The sequence below is a fragment of the Doryrhamphus excisus genome, linkage group LG7 (genome assembly GCF_037039965.1).
Source record: "Doryrhamphus excisus strain RoL-2023G ecotype Guam linkage group LG7, RoL_Dexc_Guam_v1.1, whole genome shotgun sequence".
NCBI lineage: Eukaryota > Metazoa > Chordata > Actinopteri > Syngnathiformes > Syngnathidae > Doryrhamphus > Doryrhamphus excisus.
The window spans coordinates 932255-954260 of NC_136363.1; the positions used below are offsets into that span (position 1 = coordinate 932255).

The 22006-nt window shown below is 42.6% G+C and overlaps 1 protein-coding gene across 1 annotated transcript in view; it reads right to left on the bottom strand.

Annotated features, from left to right (window-relative positions):
- gabbr2 (gamma-aminobutyric acid (GABA) B receptor, 2) overlaps nucleotides 1-15870 on the bottom strand; it is a 115175-nt gene extending 99305 nt beyond the window's left edge. The window contains exon 1 of the mRNA XM_078791839.1: nucleotides 14959-15870. Within this exon, the coding sequence (XP_078647965.1) occupies nucleotides 14959-15276 (318 nt within the window). The 5' untranslated portion in view covers nucleotides 15277-15870. The remainder of the gene's footprint in view (nucleotides 1-14958) is intronic.
- Between the last annotated feature and the right edge of the window lie 6136 nt (nucleotides 15871-22006).

A 22006-nucleotide genomic window follows, 5' to 3' on the forward strand; every position in this document is an offset into this window, starting at 1 on the left:
TTCTCGATGCAGTTTTTCCGCATCGCTGCAACAAAATCAATCGTACCGCTGAAAGGTTGTGCGCTTATTTTTTTTTCCTGATCGCCCGCCCCCCCTGGGCCTTCCAATAAAAAAAGAAGACTGCTTTTTTTTGTGACAATCCAAGCGCTTGATAGCTTCCATGCTGACACCGGGTCACGTACGATCGATCGGATCGCCGTCAATATGACTCAATCAAGAACGCAAAAGATTTACGGTCCACGCCCAAGATGGGGATCAAACGTGCGGCTGGAAAGATGACATACATCCAGCTATAATAATAATAATTATATATAATAATTCTATAGAATGATGCCGGAGTGACAAAGTCGTCTTTGTCTGCTACGTTTCTTTTCTCCTCACGTTTTTTTTTTCCCGTCTCGCCTCCGCAGATTGCGGCCTGCAAAGCCTCCGCCATCTGTCACAGCTTATTCGGCGCAGCATCACAGCGCGGCGGACCTTTCCTTTCCAGACACGGCTGACATTTACATTTGCCCTCTATCAAACACAAAAGAATGGTCGTGACCCCCGTGCGTTCCCTCGCCGCCGCCGCCGCCATCATGGTGACACGCCACGCCCGGAGCGGGAGACCGGCAAACACGTCTTCCAGACGTAACGTTGTGGATGCGCCACAGGAAAGGCGATTTCAACCCCAAACTAGCCGTCTACACGTGACGGCTATGGCGATACGCTAGCACAAAAGGAAGATATTTAAAATATGTTTATACTTAATAATAACATTTTTTCCTTTCTTAGCAAGAAAATATTTTGTTGGCTTAATCATTTATTATCTAAAAAGTATGTTTATTATCTATTATTTCATGTCTGTTAATGCTGCATACTCAATTTTATTTCACGTAAGAGAGTGAATATGCATTAGGGGCACTGCCCCACCATTTCCCTTTGTCTTTGTTTTCAATATATACACATTCATAGAAGATTTGTAATCGTGAAAAAAGTGCTTATTATGTATAATTTGAATTTGTGGCGTTGTTTTTCTGTTTTCAATATATACATATCGCCTAGCGGTGAGTCCGTAGCAGGAAAAATACTAATAAAAATGTTTGCAAGACAACTTTAGCTATTTTTCAGATGACGAAAGACTGTAACATCTTTGGAAATGTTGTTTATTTTGTTTATTATGTATTATTTGAATTTGTGGTGTTGTTTTTCTGTTTTCAATATAAACACATTTCAATTTCCCGGAAGAGCGGAATTAATCGGAATTAATTAACGTGTTGCTTTTCGCCAACAACAAGCAGGTCTATCAATCTACTAGCTTACAGAGCTAAAAATATTCAGCTGTAATTTTTTCAAAAAAGTTATGATTTTTTTTGTTAATTTTGTGTGCAATTTTTGTAAAATCACAGTGGGGTAAGAAAACGGCGTAAAAGACTTGCTTCCACTAAACCGTACATAAAAACGTAAGCAAATGACCAACCTGTAAAAAGTGTACATTTTGGGGAACAAAAATGGAAAAATGTAATACTAATAAATATACTATAAGTATATTTATTTATTAATGACATTAGAAAATAAAGACAAAGCTAAATCGGCCTGCTATTGATTAATGAGTACACACTAATAAGGAGGCAAATAACAGAAGTGAACAGAATAAAATGAAATAAAAGATAAAAAAAAGGTAACATTTGGCACACGGAGATGAGAGACTCACTTGTGAAAATGTAATTCCGGTCAGCGTTCCCACGGATCAATAGGATCTCCCCAGCGTGTGTGTGTGTGTGTGTGTGTGTGTGTGTGTGCGTCCACGGCTAATATTTATGTGGAGGGAGGCGTCCGGCATGAATTATTCTGATTCATATTGCGTATGTGAGACACTGTGATGTGCCGCTCTTTGATTGGGTAAAAAGACAAGTCCAGGCGGCACCAAGAGGAGGATGGTTGCGTTAGCATCGCGCACAAAACCACAATTACAACAACAACATGCAAGTTTTAACTTGCAGGAATCCCAGAATAGACTTTATATTGAATACAGAGCTAGGATATTAATCCAAAATCAATGTTTACGGTATACCTAGCCTTTTGTTCTGTTTTGTTCTAGAATCCAATTCCACGTTGAGATCTATGCTGCTAGCTCGCTAGTTTAAAATCATGAAAATAGTTTTGTATTTTCATCCTTTTGGTCACTGCTAGCTAGGTCAGGAAAAAAAAATCTACATTGAGATCTGATATCTGTTAGCTAGTTTAAAACCTATCTTAGCGTTTTTGTTACCAGTCGCAGTAGTACGATACAAGCAACCTATTGCTAAGCTAGAAATCTGCTAGCTAACTACTTTTGTAGTCTCAACAAAAAAAAAACAATTTTCCAAGTTCAGTAGTTTTTTTGTGTGTTTTCGTTACACTTTTCAACATATTTTTGTCACATGTTTAAGGTAATCCAAAAGATGATTAACATATTAACTTTATGCTGCTAGCTTGCTAGTTTAAATAATGGAAAACATTTTCAACAAGTCCGGTATGCAGTTTTTGACATTTTGGCTAGCAGTCACAGTAGTATGCTACGAGTATGCTACGAGTGGCTAAACGGAAAAAAAATATGACAAATTCTCGGAGCTAACGTGGTTAGCTAGATAGTTTTGAAGTCTCCAACAAAAAAAATGTTGGAACATTTAACAGAAAAAAGTAATTTTCCTTGTTTGATTGACTGTTGTTGACAATATGATTCGCCACAAAGCTACTAAGGAGCTAGCTAGCTGGTTTAAAATCATGAAAATCATTTTCAACAAGTCCGGTATGCATTTTTTGACGTTTTCGCTAGCAGTTACAGTAGTATGCTACGAGTGGCTAAACGGAAAAAAAATAAGACAAATTCTTGGAGCTAACGTGGTTAGCTAGATAGTTTAAAGTCTCCTACAAAAAAAATGTTGGAACATTTAACAGAAAAAAGTAATTTTCCTTGTTTGATTGACTGTTGTTGACAATATGATTCGCCACAAAGCTACTAAGGAGCTAGCTAGCTGGTTTAAAATCATGGAAATCATTTTAAACAAGTCCGGTATACATTTTTTGACGTTTTCGCTAGCAGTTACAGTAGTATGCTACAAGTATGCTACGAGTGGCTAAACGGAGGAGAAAAAAATAAGACAAATTCACAGAGCTACGTGGTTAGCTAGATAGTTTAATGTCTCCAACAAAAAAAATGTTGGAACATTTAACAGAAAAAAGTTATTTTCCTTGTTTGATTGACTGTTGTTGACAATATGATTCGCCACAAAGCTACTAAGGAGCTAGCTAGCTGGTTTAAAATCATGGAAATCATTTTAAACAAGTCCGGTATACATTTTTTGACGTTTTCGCTAGCAGTTACAGTAGTATGCTACAAGTATGCTACGAGTGGCTAAACGGAGGAGAAAAAAATAAGACAAATTCACAGAGCTACGTGGTTAGCTAGATAGTTTAATGTCTCCAACAAAAAAAATGTTGGAACATTTAACAGAAAAAAGTAATTTTCCTTGTTTGATTGACTGTTGTTGACAATATGATTCGCCACAAAGCTACTAAGGAGCTAGCTAGCTGGTTTAAAATCATGAAAATCATTTTCAACAAGTCCGGTATACATTTTTTGACGTTTTCGCTAGCAGTCACAGTAGTATGCTACAAGTATGCTACGAGTGGCTAAACGGAGGAGAAAAAAAATATGACAAATTAACAGAGCTATGTGGCTAGCTAGATAGTTTAAAGTCTCCAACAAAAAAAATAAAAATGATTTTTGTTATCTTTGCAACGTTTGTTGTTGTCATATTTTTAACAGAAAAGTTATTTTATTTTAGTTTTTTTATTTTAGTTTTAGATTTTTTTTTGTTTATTTCAGAAATAAGTATATTTTTTCTTGTTTGGTAGGCCTTCAGGGTGTTTTTGTTGTCTACCAGTCACATTATTCCCATACTACAAAAGCTACAAGGGAGCTAGCTAAAAAAAATCATGCTAGCTAAAAAAAATCATTTACAATCATGAAAATAATTGTCACCGAGTTGGATTAGCATTCTTGGTACTTCTGTTACCAGTTGCTAAGTGGTTCAAATAATGAGAGAAATTGTACGTGTATTTTTGAAGTGAAAGTCGGAATTCAAACAAGGAATTTTTGTTATTTGCAACAGGAGGTATTATTTTCAATGTTTTTCCCAGTTCAATTTTTCAGCTTTTTCAGCATTTTTAGACGTGGAGTCTCCCTATTTATGTCCCTGGGGGGTGGGGGTGTCCCCTGTGGGTGGTCAGACTCGTGTTCCAAAGCCTGGCGTGGACACCAGAACTGGACCGCTGGGTGGAAAGGTGGCGTTCCACATGGTAACGTTCCACATGGAAAGTGGCTCTCGGGTGCAATTAGCAGGGATTTATGGGCCTCATGCATAAATGTACAAGGTGTGCGCTGGCTTCCTAAACGCCATTAACATGTGTAATGAGGCGCCGGGCGGCCATGTTTGTGTGCCGGTGGGGGCCAAAAAGGTGTTGCCGTGTAAAAAGTCAACTTTGGAATTCATTGTTGTTTTTTCCACGCCCCACGGGAGGTGGAATGGGGGGGTCCTGATGGCTTTAATGGCCTTGCTAATTGGTGTTAGCACACAAAAATAACAACGAGGACGGCAAACAGGAGCAACTTTGAGTCAACAAAAGGCCGCTTTGGAATTCTGTCCCGTTAAAAAAAAAAACAATCCTCATTTGCGTCGGCATCAAACTGCGGCTAAGTAGCGCCTTGGCGGAGGTACTAAACGCCGTAACAAGCTCGGAGGTAATGTCTTGCATCCGTCCAGATGGCCGCTGGAATTCTCCACCCTCACGCGGGATAATGAAATCTCCCTCGCTATCCGCCGGCGCTCCATTGAATTAACGTGATAGGCAGCCGACTTCCTCCTCGCCGCTGCCGCCGCTCGCCATGTCGCCCGCTGGTTGGCAACATCAATCAGAGGCAAGCGCGGCCGTAAAAGCTTGTGAACGGCTGATAAACATCACGGAGCAGCGAGCGGGAATGCCGCATGACATCACGGAAATAACATTCCCCCGTGCCGACTTCACGGCGCCATGGCTGCCGTTTCACCTCACAGGCAGACGCAAAGATGGCCGACGCTGGGCGTTAACGCGGCCCAACGCTGCATTTGCATCTTCTCAGACTTCTGGAAAAGTTCCAGTATATGACGGGAGCGCTCTGCTGTTTTTGAGAACTTCATGCTAGTCAACGATAACGGGAGCACGCTGCTGTTTTTGGGGACCGACTAGTAAAATGGTGGTCAAAGATCCTCAATATGCAGGAGCAATCTGCTGTTTTTGAGAACTTCATGCTAGTCAATGATCCTCGTTATACAAATGGTGTTCTGCTGTTTTTGAAGATTTACAGCAAAAAAAGTTAGTCAAAGATCCTCTACATAGCAAGAGTGCTCTGCTGTTTTTTAAAACTTACTGCTGGTCCTTGATATGCACGGGCACTGGGCTGTTTTTGAGGACCTGGTGCAAAAAAACGCTAGTCAAAGATCTTGCATATACATAACAGGAGCATGCTGCTGTTTTTGAGGACCGACTAATAAAATTGTGGTAAAAGATCCTCTATATGCAGGAGCAATCTGCTGTTTTTGAGAACTTAATGCTCGTCAATGATCCTCGTTATACGAAAGGTGTTCTGCTGTTTTTGAAGATTTACAGCAAATAAAGTTAGTCAAAGATCCACTACATAGCAAGAGTGCTCTGCTGTTTTTGAAGACTTACTGCTGGTCCTTGATATGCGGGGGAAATGTTTTTTTTTTGAGAACCTGGTGCAAAAAAACAATAGTCAAAGATCTTGCTTATAACATTAGCGCAATGCTGTTTTTGAGGACCGACTGGTAAAATAGTGGTCAAAGATCCTCTATATGCAGGAGCAATCTGCTGTTTTTGAGAACTTAATGCTCGTCAATGATCCTCTCTATATGAAGGGTGTTCTGCTCTTTTGGAGGATTTACTGCAAAAAATGTTAGTCAAAGATCCTCTACTTAGCTGGAGTGCTCTGCTGTTTTTGACAACTTACTGCTGGTCCTCGATATGCAGGGGCTGTTTTTGAGGACCTTGTACAAAAAAACGACAGTCAAAGATCTTGCATATAACATTAGCGCAATGCTGTTTTTGAGGACCGACTGGTAAAATGGTGGTCAAAGATCATCTGTACGACAGGAAGACTGCAGTTTTTGAGGACCAAGTGCAGAAACTCCACTCTTTTATAAAAGGAACAATTTGCAGTTTTTGGGAACCTACTGTTAGTGAAAAGTCTGCCCTGCTGTTTTTAAGGACCAGGACCTAGTGCCAAAACGCCAGTCAAAGATCCTCTATATATAACAGGAGCATTGTTTTTAGGGTCCTACAGTACATCTTGTCAAAGATCCTGTTTTGAGTGAAGATGCCGCAAAAGACAAGAAGACTTTCTTCTAGGTCTTGGTCCCGCCATGCAGTGGGTGTGCGACCATGTGACCGTGTGACCACTTGGCTGATTGCTGAGGTCCGTTAGCAGACGACAGTTGGCCAGGTCTATTGTGTGCTAAGAGCGATAGCCACCAACACACACCCACACACACACACACACACACACACACACACGTGCGTCATGACGATAAGAGATCATTGGCGACCGAGCTCCATCCACGCTAATCTTTGCATGTCCTTACGCCCGGTTGTCCGTGTGGGATTATGACGTACCGACAAGGATGAAATTCCACTATTGCTGCAACCTCGGGCTTAAACAGGAAGTCACGGCACGGCCAGAGGAGGAAAACATGGCCGCTGACTTCATGGAACCGTTTCAAACCCCGGCAGGGACTTCTTAATAAGTCATAAAACTTGGACGTGTGTTGAGAAAAGCACGTTTAAGGCAAGTGCGCCAAGGAAAAGGAAAGCATCAACACAGAAGTTGGCAGGTCAGACGTCCATTCTGGTTCACCACAGAGATGTTCTTCATACCTTTATGGATGTTATTCTCTACATCAGGAACAGAAAGTGGCGTTCCTAATTATTCCTAAGAAAAGAATCTGGAGATGTGATACACAAGCAGCTGCACAGCGCAAACCGAGACAATGTCCTCCGGGAGGAGCAGAAGGGGAAAAAAATAAGACACGTCCTCCTAGACCGCAGCCAGGTGCGACCATGATGATGATGATGATGATGATGATGATAAAGAGGAATAGAACACGCGACCGAGCAATCGGCATCATTGCTCTTCCGTGGCAACCCGCCACCGTCCGCAAGTCCCAGCTGCGCCCATGACAACAAACATGTCCGCCCTCTGGGAACCGGCGTCAAGTGCCAGCAGGCCTCTGGGGGCGGGATGGCGGGGGGGGGGGCGGGGGGGTGATGAAGCACATGTGTCATGAGTGATACCAGGTCACATTCCAAAATAAAAAAATAAAAACACAAGGGCTTCAACTCCAACTGCGCTAAAGAGGAGGCTAGCTTTTAATGGTTAGCATGTTTTGCTACGTTCCTTAGGAGTGACTCTCTTAAGTTCTCTCTTCCATAAGTTCAGGATCTGCCAAAGCCACGGAATGTCGATGGAAGTATGTCCAAGTAAGGAACGTCAGGTGTCTTTGCTCTGTATTAAACATAAAATGCACAGTCACATGGAGTTACCCTCCAATATAAAAGTTGCGATGTTTTTCTTTGTCTTCTCTGGTTTAGCAGAAGGTCGGCGAGTGTCTTCTTAGCGTTTTATGGCGGCCGTCAAAATAACGACCTTCCTTCCTTCCCAACCCCGCCACGCTTTTTACGCTTTGCCCTTTGTTAAGTCGCGACAGCTTTTATTGTGAAAGGTGATAAGGCCTCGAGGCAGGCCTTGGGAGTCTGGAAGAAGATGGATCGGTAAAGCTCGGTGACTCGTGGGTCATAACATTGGGTACGCCGTCTTTGTGAAATTGTGCCGACGCGGCATCACGCTGGGTGAAAACATAACAAACAAGATGAATCATAAACATTCATTTTCTAACGTTTATCCTCACCAGGGTCGTGGGGGTGTTTGTCTGTATGTGCCCTGGGATTGGCTGGCCACCAGTCCAGTCCAAGACAGCAAAATACTAGTCAAAGATCCTTTGGAGGAGCTACTGCAAAATTCTAGTCAAAGATCCTTTGGAGGAGCTACTGCAAAATACTAGTCAAAGATCCTTTGGAGGAGCTACTGCAAAATACTAGTCAAAGATCCTTTGGAGGAGCTACTGCAAAATACTAGTCAAAGATCCTTTGGAGGAGCTACTGCAAAATACTAGTCAAAGATCCTTTGGAGGAACGACTGCAAAATACTAGTCAAAGATCATTTGGAGGAGCTACTGCAAAATACTAGTCAAAGATCCTTTGGAAGAGCTACAGCAAAATACTAGTCAAAGATCCTTTGGAGGAGCTACTGCAAAATACTAGTCAAAGATCCTTTGGAGGAGCTACTGCAAAATACTAGTCAAAGATCCTTTGGAGGAACGACTGCAAAATACTAGTCAAAGATCATTTGGACGAGCTACTGCAAAATACTAGTCAAAGATCCTTTGGAGGAGCGACTGCAAAATACTTGTTAAAGATCCTTTGGAGGAGCTACTGCAAAATACTAGTCAAAGATCCTTTGGAGGAGTGATGGCAAAATACTAGTCAAAGATCCTTTAGAGGAGCGACGGCAAAATACTAGTCAAAGATCCTTTGGAGGAGCTACTGCAAAATACTAGTCAAAGATCCTTTGGAGGACCTACGGCAAAATACTAGTCAAAGATCCTTTGGAGGAGCTACTGCAAAATACTAGTCAAAGATCCTTTGGAGGACCTACGGCAAAATACTAGTCAAAGATCCTTTGGAGGAGCTACTGCTAAATACTTGTCAAAGATCCTTTGGACGAGGTACTGCAAAATACTAGTCAAAGATCCTTTGGAGGACCTACGGCTGCAAAATACTAGTCAAAGATCCTTTGGAGGAGCGACTGCAAAATACTAGTCAAAGATCCTTTGGAGAAGCGACTGCAAAATACTAGTCAAAGATCCTTTGGAGGAGTGATGGCAAAATACTAGTCAAAGATCCTTTAGAGGAGCGACGGCAAAATACTAGTCAAAGATCCTCCATATGACAGGAGCGCTGTGCTGTTTTTGAGGACCAAGTGCAAAAATCACTTGTCACATGTGACAGGGCTCTATATATCGAGAGATGGACAACAGCAAGGTGACAAGGTGACAAGGTGACAAGGTGACAAGGTGACAAGGTGACAAGGTGACAAGGTGACAAGGTGACAAGGTGACAAGGTGACAAGAACTGTTCCCAACATGTGGTAGAACAAGGTAAAATGGTAACAAGGTAACAAGGTAAAATGGTAACAAGGTAACAAGGTAACAAGGTAACAAGGTAACAAGGTAACAAGGTAACAAGGTAACAAAAACTGTTCCCAACATGTGGTAGAAAGACGGTTGAACTGAAGCGTTTTGGACTTCAGGGAGGACTTTGGTGGTGCGAGGCGACGGCGCCGGCGAGGGTTTGGTGTTTGGGGTAGACGAGGGTGGGAATGCTAATTTGTGCACAAAACAATCTGGCGCCAAACGTGAGCTAACTAGCGAGCACATGGTCCCGACCCCAGGCGGTGCCGCCGGGCGGCCTGTCCGCCAACCTGCGCCATATGTGATCGTCACGTGAACGCTCTTACGCGCTCGCTTCCTGTTCGTCCACAGAGGACGCTGTGCCACCACGGCCGAGGCTCTTGGACCTTGCTTTTGGGATAAAGGGTTAAATGATGCAAAGACGGGGGCCTAAATCGCTTCACGTTATCGTGGCGTCTTCCTGCGGAAAGATGATAGCACCCTATTTCGGGACTTCCATCTCGTACTCTCTCTCTCTCACCGCTCTCTCCGTTTGTCCCCCGAGATCCTTCCCATTCCACGAGAAGGGCGGCTGCACATTGATCCCCGCTATCTGTGCCGGGTCAGCGCGTTGAGCCACGCTCAGCACTTTCTTTCCACGCCGCCGTAGTCGCTCTCTCCGAAGAGCACTTTCTTGACATTTACACGATAGCCCACGTTTACGTGTTCAAACCTGGATGCGCCGTTCAGATTTGACACCCCCCCTAATAAATACGCCCCTAACGCCCCTTTTTCATACGAGCGACCGCATGGACTACAACTTGCGGAAGCTAACTCTTGGACCGCTGACGCGCCGCCAACAAAAGGCTGACAACGTGTCACAACAACACCTACTCTGCTGCCTGGGATGCTGGTTGGATGAGCAACGTACGTATGGGAAGTACTGTACGTCACATGGTGGCGCTGTCAATCAACGTCTCACACGGCCCTAGCACACCTGGCAACGTTTGTCTTTCAAAATAAGGGGGAAAAACAAGAGAAATTGCACTGAAAAAAAGAACATTTGGGGAAAATAAGGGAAATATGTGGGAAGAAAAACTGTAAAAGAGGGAAAATACTTCCCAGAAAAATAAGGACTGAAAACGTTATTAATTTTCCAGAAAAAGAAGAGAAAACAAGGGAAAATAATGACAAAACCTTCCCAGAAAGTAAGGGAAAATGAAAGAAAAATTCCAGGAAAATAAAGGAAGGGTAAGGGAAATTTCAGGAAAATTTGGGGCAATGAGAAAAATTGGGGGAAAAATTTGAACAAATAAAATTTTCCAGAACACTAACAAAATATTAGAAAAAAAATATGCAGTAAAATAAGGGAAAATGTAAGAAAATTTTGAAAATAAACTTTCCAAATAATATGGGAAATTAGAACAAAAATAAGGAAAAATCACCAACACCGACTCCTAAAACATAGAAAAAAATCAAAATAAAAATACAATAATTATTAATTTGTTCTTTTTGGTGGTAGTCTCAATTTACGCCCCCACAAATGTGGTCATTTTTAGTTACATTTTTTAATATTGCATTAGTTTGCTGGTCCGTAATGCTAAAACATGGAGTGTACTGCTGCCTGGGATGCTGGTTGGATGAGCAACGTACGTATGGGAAATACTGTACATCACATGGTGGCGCTGTCAATCAACCTCTCACACGGCCCTAGCACACCTGGCAACGTTTGTCTTTCAAAATAAGGGGGAAAAACAAGAGAAATTGCACTGAAAAAAAGAAAATTTTGGGAAAATAAGGGGAAATATGTGGGAAGAAAAACTGTAAAAGAGGGAAAATACTTCCCAGAAAAATAAGGACTGAAAATGTTATTAATTTTCCAGAAAAAGAAGAGAAAACAAGGGAAAATAATGACTAAACCTTCCCAGAAAGTAAGGGAAAATGAAAGAAAAATTCCAGGAAAATAAAGGAAGGGTAAGGGAAATTTCAGGAAAATTTGGGGCAATGAGAAAAATTGGGGGAAAAATTTGAACGAATAAAATTGGAGGACATTTTCCAGAACAATAACAAAATATTGGAAAAAAAATATGCAGTAAAATAAGGGAAAATGTAAGAAAATTTTGAAAATAAACTTTCCAAATAATATGGGAATTTAGGACAAAAATAAGGAAAAATCACCAACACCGACTCCTAAAACATAGAAAAAAATAAAAATAAAAATACAATAATTATTAATTAGTTCTTTTTGTGGTAGTCTCAATTTACGCCCCCACAAATGTGGTCATTTTTAGTTCCATTTTTTAATATTGCATTAGTTTGCTGGTCCGTAATGCTAAAACATAGAGTGTACATATGTGTATTATATATTACATATTACATATGGATGTGAACGTGAATTCCAAAGCTTGGTTGACATCCCACTGGGGCGCCACCAATGTCATCGACCGAGCAGAGCCGCCATCAATCCGGGTGATGACACATTTGCAACGGGGTGACCTTCTCCGTCTTTGCATATGCAAGCAGCGCGTGGAATTGAACTAGCAATCAAGCCCATACTTCAAGTGTCTTTGCCTGAGTGGCTCCTCTAAGATGGCAAAGTAGCATCTCCTCCAGCTCGCCCCGCAGTCTCTCTCCATCTCCATCTCCAGCAAAGCCTTGATCCTCTAAGCCTGCCCGGCTACAGTATCAGTCCTCGTCTACGCTAAAATCCACACTCACACATGAAGAGCCACGACGGAGGAGCCGTGGCGGCGGCTCCCATCCTGAGCGCTAAGCTAAGCCCTCAGTTGATTTTTTTTAATCCACCACATTCCTCTCTTCTCTACCTGTTTTTTTATTTCAAAAAGCTAAAAAACATGATCAGTTTGTTTTGTCCACGCCTTGTCGGGAATTCAATACCTTGTGGTCCGAGCCCACATCCTTCCAACCGACTCAGAACTCCATCATCGTCAATATCATCAGCATCATCAGCAGCAGCAGCGGGCCGCCCAGCACCAGGGGAAAGACCGGGCCCCCGCCTGCTCGACCCGTGGCTTCACCAACAGGGGATAAAGGGATAAAGAGCCTCTGCTCTGGGACTGATTACTTACATCTGCCTGGCTAAATCCCAGCAGCCACACATGCACGCACGCACGCACGTGCACACACGTGCAACACCGCAGGAGCCGCCCATGCATGCGTTCTCTCAACCAATGCATGGAAACACAGCCCCACGCATGCTAACACGCTAACTTAGCATACTAACACCTGAGCCCCGCTCCGGCTGCTGCTGGCTTGGTTGTTGTCCCTGTAAATATTCAATAAGCTTCATATTCAAATCCGCCACTTTCCCGGTCTCCGCTGTTGACTTTTAGCGTTCCAAGCTGTGCCGGATGATTACCGCAAGCTTGTAAATATTCTCTCACACCCCAGAGACGCCTTTGTTTCCCCTTTTTTATCAGCTTCGTTTTTACCGATGAAATAATAAGACGCTTTTCATAACATGGCAAACCTCGGAGCTCGGACGTCTGAGTTCTACGTATGACGACACCGACTGTATTACTTGGAAAGCAAGAACGCCGCTCTCAGGTTGAAATATTAGGACTGTACTGCTGATACTGCATGTTGCAACTACTCATGCCAATACATGGTATTTACAGTATATATGGCTTTTCCTGGCTGATGCAGTAATATACAACAGGGCTGTTGGATGAATAAGGGTCATGTCACACAAATATGAAGGCAAATCAGGGACATTAAGAAACAAATATATATATTTTTTTAATATAAAATATATATTTTTTAAAATATATATTTTAATATATATAAATATATATATATTAATATTTTTTTAAATATATATATATTAAATATATCTTTTTTTATTTATTTATTTATTTATTTATTTTACTTCAGGGGAAAATAAGGTGCATTTTCCAGAAAATAAAAAAAACATTTTGAGATTTTCTGGAAAAATAAGGGAAAATTTAGGGAAATAATGAAAATGGATAACAAGGGAAAATCCTAAAATATTAAGACTGAATAACCAGCACATCACTAGGGCAAAAAATTATGGGATTTTTAAAAAAAATTTAACTTCAGGGGAAAATAAGGTACATTTTCCAGTAAATAAAAAAAATATTTTGAGATTTTCTGGAAAAATAAGGGAAAATTTAGGGAAATAATGAAAATGGATAACAAGGGAAAATCCTAAAATATTAAAACCGAATAATCAGTACATCCCTAGGGCAAAAAATTATTTTGGAAATTATTTTTTTGAAACATTTCTAGGAAAATAAAGACACAAGTGGGTGTTCTCTATAGATCCACACATGCTGGACTTCAGTAGGGAATCTTTTCCTGGTCCAAAAAGGATTGGGGGGTCCACTTCAGAATAATTTAGTTCTCAGAGCCCGCCACAAATACATTTGGACCGCCACAGATAGATTTGCGGTACCCGTTTGCCGTTGCTCACAAACACATTACCACCAGCTTGTGCTTCCAACTCCATACAGTAGATTAATATAGTGTTATATTACATGTACATAATCTTTAATATCAGCCAGTTACAAACTATACTAATAACAATAATAAAAAAATTATTCATGAAGGACATTTTTAATAAAGAGCTGAGTTTTTGAAAACACGGTATTCGCTCTGACCAAAGTTTTGCGTAATGACCAGTCACGCAAACCTGACAATGTCTACGCGCAACACAAAATGACACCCATATTTTTCCCGCCACAAAGCATGCTGGGTAAACTGCCATTATTTGTCGCATTTTTTGCCGCATTTTTTGCCGCGTTTCTGCTTGAGTGCCAAACGCATGGAGGACGCAAACAAGATGAGACATTGAACACACCGTAGACAGTTACTTTTGTGGGAAAGTAACCGCGACCAAAATACGCCTAACTTTTTGTGAGTAGTGCACACGGACACATAATCCACGTATAGAATTATGCCAAAAAATAAAAACAAATAAAAATGGTTGCTGCTGTGAGTCACCAAAACAACATACTACGTGTTTATGGCGGCTGTCAGCCATGTTTTTTGTTTACATTGAACTGGAAGGCTTTACTTCCCAACCAGGTAGGCCCTGCTGATTGGCGCTTTGTCTGCAATGCAAGCATCACCAGGTGAGTCGACGCCCCCCCGTGCCCCCCGCCCCCCCACAGGTAAAAACAGGAGCACATCCGACACACCAAGAAGAAGCGTGACCATGAGATGATTACCAGCAGCGACATGACAGATGGATGGACGGATGGACGGACGGATGCCACAGTTGAGTCCAACTAGCGCCTTCCTCCTGCGTTGGCATGGCAACCGATGCAGTCTTTTTTTGCCGTGTTTTTTTTTCCGGCAAAAAGCGTAAAAGAAGACTCCGCACACACTTCCGGAGTCCAGCTAATACGTTGAAGTAAGTCGTTGCTAACGTCGGCTATCGGGTCATCAATAATCATTAGCAGCTGTGGAATGCCGGCCGACGCCGCCTCCCGTGGATTGTCCGAGGCAAGGCGAGTGCAACCACGCCATCTGCCGGCGGCGGAGGGGAACAGCAGCCGCGCGGCGCCAATGAAAGTGAGAGGAACGTTCGGAAGCAATTAAGGTGAGCTCAGTAATAAGGAACAATGGCGTGCGATGACGTCACGACACGCAGAATTTCCAAACGTCTTACCTCGGTGTCGTAGATTTTGGTGATGAGGGAGAACGAGTACTTCCTGGACTCCCTCATGTGCTGGATGGCGAGCTGCACGGCGGGTTCGATTCCCTGGCTGATGCCGCTCATCAGCGCCGACTCGTTCATGGGCATGAGCACCATGATGGGCAGATTCTCTCCGTCCCGGGCGAACCAGCTGTTGTCCTGGCCGCGCTTGGTGCGGTCGTTGCACACCTTGGCCAGCGCCGGCGGCAGCAGCGCGGCGCCCAGGAGCAGGCAGCCCGCCGCCAGGAGGAGCATCCCCCGGCCGCTGCGCTCCCTCCGGGCTGGGGCCATGCTACGAGGATCCCGCCGCCGTGTCACAGGCCGGGCATCGCCGACTCGATCCGGGGTGGTCCCGCTCCGGGATGCTTCGCCGAGCCCTCCCCCGCCCCCGCCCGCCCCCAGCTGACAAGGAGAGGGAGCAGGCGCTAAAATCCGCAGCAGCCCCCGCAGTGGGGAGACGATGACAATTCGGATGCACTCTGGAGGAAAAAAAAACAACAAAAAACTGCAGGAGTGAGTAGAATATTCCAATCCGAGCGATGCTTCACCTTTGAAACACTCACAGCGACCAAGTGTGCCCCCCTGCCCACCCCTCCCGAAAAAAGCCCAAGAAGAACAGGATCGATGATGATGATGGTGATGATGATGATGATGACTCTCCAGCAAGTAAATTCCCAGCCAAGAGTGCGCAAATCCTCGCTGATCGAAAAGCACGCAGCGCACACCGGCAGCGAACGCAACAAAACGCGAAGGGGCGCAGAGGTGGGGGTGGGGGGGCGGATGTCGAGGGAGTCAGCCCGCAGGAGGGACGCTCATCCTCGGATGGTGCGTCAGAGAGGCACCGCTGATGCTGCTGGTGGTGTTGGTGGTGCGCACGGGAGGAGAGTGGAGGATGTAGAGGAGGAGAGAGAGGGAGGATGCGGAGGAGGGGAGGAGAGATAGAGAGGGATGGATGGATGGAGGGGGGGGGGGGGTGAGGGAGGGGGGGGGGGCTGCACAGGCTTTTGCAGGGCAGACTCATGACAGCCAAGAGGGATTTAACTGGGCTTTTATGTTACACTCTAAGCACAGCACTCTTCATCACGCTGCATGTTGATATACAGTATACCCTGTACTGTAATACTACATCTACAGTGTACTCGCAGCCATCGACGCGGTAATCACACTTCAGGTGAGCCCAAAGTCAAATCGGTTTCAATACATCAACACATTCAGCTCATGCGGTGGGAGTACGTACCGCAAAGCAACCATATCCAACGCAGAAAAGTATTGCTTTAAGAATGTGTATTACTGTGTTTGTACTGCAGACTGCAGCCGCCTAAGAGCTGTTGCTATTATTTTGGTTACTGCATCGTCAGCAGCGACACGGCCACCTCAGGGGACCAGAAGGTCAGACGTTCAAAACACACACAGTACTAAACTAAGGGACGCTGAACAACAACAACAACAACGACGTAGAACAACAATCTCCATTAACAGAACTCTTAAATGACGCATGCAGGGGAGAATGACGTTAGTACACATGTGCGTTTTTGTTATTTTCTTACAATGTTGATCACTCACCATAAGAAACGTTTACCCTAAAGGAGACTGAGGGCAGCCAAGCGGTGAGTGGGGATTGTGTATACCGCAGCATACAGAGCGAGCTAAAATGAGCCTGTGTGCTTACAGTGGTCACTTTGGCCACAGAATGTCATATGTCACAATGTTGGTGACAGTCAGCAGACAAAGGGGAGACTGAGGGCAGCACGGTGGAGTATAACACTTCCGTGTCCAACGTCAATCTAAGAGCTACTAATAAACTGATGCTAACGTGTGTTAACTGTATTTCCAAATGCTACAATGTCGATTTTTAGTCGGCAGAGTAATTTTATCCAAGAGGAGACTGAGGGCAACAAAGTGGAGACTGTGGAGTATAACACTGCAGCATTTAGGGTAAGCTAAAGCGAACATGTTTTTTACTCTTTGTAGCATCATATGTTATAATCATCTAACGGAGACCAATTTTAACCAAAAGGAGACTGAGGGCGACAAAGTGGAGACTGTGGAGTCAGATACAAAAGCATGCAGAGTAAGCTGATGTTAATGTGTGTTAACTGTATTTTCAAATGCTACAATGTCGATTTTTAGTCGGCAGACTCCTTTCATCCAAGAGGAGACTGAGGGCGACAAAGTGGAGACTGTGGAGTCAGATACCAAAGCATGCAGGGCAAGCTGATGTTAACATGTGTTAACTGTATTTTCAATTGCTACAATGTCGATTTTTAGTCGACAGAGTAATTTTATCCAAGACGAGACTGAGGGCGACAAAGTGGAGACTGTGGAGTATAACACTGCAGCATTTAGGGTAAGCTAAAGCGAACATGTTTTTTTCACTTTGTAGCATCATAAGTTATAACGTCAATCATCAATCAGAGACCAATTTTAACCAAGAGGAGACTGAGGGTGACAAAGTGGAGACTGTGGAGTCAAATACGGAAGCATGCAGATTAAGCTGATTAACGTGTGTTAACTGTATTTCCAAATGCTACAATGTAGATGTTTTAGTCGGCAGAGTAATTTTATCCAAGAGGAGACTGAGGGCAACAAAGTGGAGACTGTGAAGTATAATACTGCAGCATTTAGGGTAAGCTAAAGCGAACATGTTTTTTTCACTTTGTAGCATCGTAAGTTATAACGTCAATCATCAATCAGAGACAAAATTTTAACCAAGTGGAGACTGAGGGCGACAAAGTGGAGACTGTGGAGTCAGGTACAAAAGCATGCAGAGTAAGCTGATGTTAATGTGTGTTAACTGTATTTTCAAATGCTACAAAGACGATTTTTAGACGGCAGACTCATTTTATCCAAGAGGAGACTAAGGGCGGCAAAGAGACTGTGGAGTGGAATAAATACTGCGTTGTCCAGGGTAAGCTAACATTTGCATTTGTGCTTCCTTGTGTCATTTTGTGTCCACAAACGGGAGACAAATTTCATCCAAGAGTGGTGGTACCCGGTGGTACCCGATAGCGGGGTGGGTACCATGCCCGTCTTCCAACGTGTCCTAAAGAGAGGTAAACGAGGGTGTCATAAACGGTTGTGGAGCAAAATGTGTACATTTGGGCCCACTTGAGCTCCCATGGAGCTGAGGAGAGTCCATTAGCTGCACTTCCTGTAGGTCGGAGCCTGGCCGAGTGCTTTTCTATTCATGTGTGAGGGGATTAACTTCCCCCGCAGCCCCCGCGTGCGCCGATAAAAAAAATACAATACAATCGCAGTATAATTCACAGGATTGTTCACCAGGCGTGGGAAGAGAGAGAGTGGAAGGGTGGGAGCCGGTGGGCTGTGGGGGTAATGTGAGGAAAGCTTTCCGAACGCTAACGGCGAGGAACGTTTGACCCAGCGTGATGCAAGCAAGCGCGGGGTCCTAGCAAAAACAGCTAATAGCACGTGTGATGCTACGGGCTAACGGGCGCTAGCGTGGAGAGGAGCTTCACTCGAGTGCTGCTTGATTCTAAAAATGATGAAGTGATCATTGATCGCGCTGTCAAGTATCCCACCTGCCAGCCGCTTCCTTTCCACACACACACAGCGCTTCCATTTTCCCTCCCGCTCCGCCAAAATATGAAGCCGATTTTTCCCAAACTCCAAGCAGAGGATTCTGCTTGTTTACCGTTCCTGATCCGAATGGGATCTGGTCATTTCCAGGAAGGACGAGCCAAAGAGGAAATGAGATGAAGAATTAGGTCAAGTGTTTGTCGCCATCTGTTTCTTTCCTTCATGCTTGCGCTGAAAGACAAATGCATTGTTTGGCCACCGGGTGGCGCCAACAATCATCCTGATGCTTATACTGTACATACACGCGTACAAGAAGACATATTTTAGCTACGTTTCTTTCACGGTTCGTGAAAAAAATTTGCCGGAGCTCCATGAATGTGTTAAAATATAAATAACGTTTACGGTGAGAGACATTTCATCCCTGCTAACGGCATCCATCTTGTGCGCCGCTACTTTTTAACAAAGCTCAGCTAGGTCAGCTAGCTGCAAAGCAAAGGAGACGGGTTAAGAGCCAGGTTGAGATGACTCACTTTATGGGCCTGCAAAGCAAAGTCCATCCTATTATTCCTCATTGTTAATATGGGCCTGACAGCTAAGAGCCCATTCTGCGCAGCAACCTTTATAAATGTGGTCAGAGAATAAGAAAACGTAGCAGGAAGGGTCGGTATCGCTATCGCAAAAATCAAATTAAATTAAATTAAATTAAATTAAATTACCATTTTTATTTAGCTTGTCTTGTTTTTTTTGGCCCCTTTTTTGCGAATGTGTCACGGTCTATTCAACAATTCGTGATTACGTCATACCACCACCCTCACCCTCATTAAATTAAATAAAATTAAATAAAATTAAATAAAATTAAATAAAATTAAATACAATTAAATAAAATTAAATAAAATTAAATACAATTAAATAAAATTAAATAAAATTAAAATACCATTTTTATTTAGCTTGTCTTGTTTTTTTGGCCACTTTTTTGCTAATGTGTCAAGGTCTATTCAACAATTTGTGATTACGTCATACCACCACCCTCACCCTCATAAAATAAAATAAAATAAAATAAAATAAAATAAAATAAAATAAAATAAAATAAAATAAAATAAAATAAAATAAAATAAAATAACCATTTTTATTTAGCTTGTCTTGTTTTTTTTGGCCACTTTTTTACTAATGTGTCACGGTCTATTCAACAATTTGTGATTACGTCATACCACGTCCCTCACTCTCATAAAATAAAATAAAATAAAATAAAATAAAATAAAATAAAATAAAATAAAATAAAATAAAATAAAATAAAATAAAATAAAATAAAATTAAATTAAATTAAATTAAATTAAAATACCATTTTTATTTAGCTTGTCTTGTTTTTTTGGCCACTTTTTTACTAATGCGTCACAGTCTATTCAACAATTCATGATTACGTATACCACCACCCTCACCCTCATTAAATTAAATTACCATTTTTATTTAGCTTGTCTTGTTTTTTTTTGCCATTTTTTTGCTAATGCGTCACGGTCTATTCAACAAGTGATTACGTCATACCACCACCCTCACTCAATAGTCTAGATAGAAAGAATCATGAAAAAAACAATCTTGAGGTGTCATTTTTATGGTCTCCTCCATCGCGTCTCTCCGGCATGCTAAGGTTAGCGACATCGCCCGCCCGGTTGGTTGACCTTAACGACTTCCTCGTTCCATCTGTCGCCACCCGTTAATCAGATCCAAATGGTTAAGCGCCGTGCCATTTAATTGCTAGGCCACTTAAGGATAAAGACAGGCGGGCAATCAAGGATGCTGTTATTCTCTTAATGGCCAACACATCCTTAGAAGACTCGGAATACCAGAGCAAACCGGGAATGGGTCACATGACTGAAAGTCAGCCGAGGCCGCTTGTTAAATAATCTCCTAATTCCACCAACAATCAACACAGCGACGTCTAACTTGATAAAATAACCGTTGCAGATGCTGGCGTGCGTTTGGCTGGGCGTCATGAATCATTCATGGACCCTTCAATCAGCGCCCCGCGTGATGCCGGCCCTCCCTTAACGAGATGTCGAGCCGATACATTAGCGCTAATGATGGACACGCTGAAAAAAAAAAAAAAACAAAAACACGCAGATGTTTGCACTTGAGCAATCAGGGGTGGAACGCCGCAGGGGGACGGGTAGATTCGACGCATGGCGGCCATTTTGGGCGGAGGGATACAAACATCACGATAAGTGACTTTTAAGCATCTGAGAGTCAAAGACGGAAAAGTCGGACAGATAAATTGTTTTTTTTACTCTAGATGTGATCAGTCACATATTGACATTAGCTCACTGTCCGAGTACGGCTAATACCGGCTAACCCGTGAGAAACACAACAGAATTTAAAAAAGATGGCGTCCACCTCAACGGTAGCTTCCATTCTGGAAATGAGTTATTCCATTGTTTTTTATAAACTACAATTATTCTCAATCAAACTATTTTTGGGTGTCCACCATGGATTCATTGGATTGACATGATTTCCTACGGGAAAAAAAAAGTCTCAGTTTTCGTACGATTCGGTTTTCCGTTCACCTTTTGGAAGGAATAAGAAAAAGCGATGTACTGCTGTACTTCAAAGTATCAAACATCACCAAACAACTCGTCTAAGCACTACACCGTGTCTCCGTCTCGTCTCCGCCACGCTTGTCCCGGCGGTTACAGTGGCAGATATTTAAATAATTGCTTGCAGAATCCGGAGTCACAGACCCGCGAATTCTATGCATACCAACAAGTCGGGGAGCGATTCCTTGGTGGCAGGAGAGAACGCATGTTTGATGAGCTCGGAAAACAAGGAAACACAGTACACTAGTATTTGGTTTTTTTTTTACCTGTCAGAAGATGACGAATGACCTTGTTGGCCTTTGGAAGGAAGTTAGGACAGAATATGGAGAGCTGGAGAGCTTCCCGACATCTTGCAATATTTTCGTAAAAGTAATTTAAATGTTCGTTTGTCCATTCATTTATCATTTGGAATTATGGTTGCATCATTTTCTGCATGTAAAACTAGAAAATGTATTTTTGGGGTATCTGGAACAGATTCATTTTTATTTACTAATTTCATTATTATTATTATTGAAGTATTATTTTTTACTTGCTTTTGTTAGAGTACGTTTTGGTTTGTGTTAGACTTTCTGGAACGGATTAAGTTAAAAACCAAGGCACAACTGAATACTGTACATACAGTAGTATGAAGAAGAAAGTTTGTGGACGAGTTCAAGAGCTAATATGCTAATCATAAAAAAAATAGTAATACAAAAATACTGCTGACTTGAATCATTTACCTCAGAGACTTCACCCACTTATTTAATTATAGATAAAAAAACGTATTTCTATCTGCGATTAAATGTGATTAATTGTGAGTTAACTTTGGACAAAAATTATAATTATCTGTGCAATGCAATTTCCTGTAATTCTCTTATGGGCACCAAGTTCATGTCCTACAAAAGCAAATAAATGCCAGG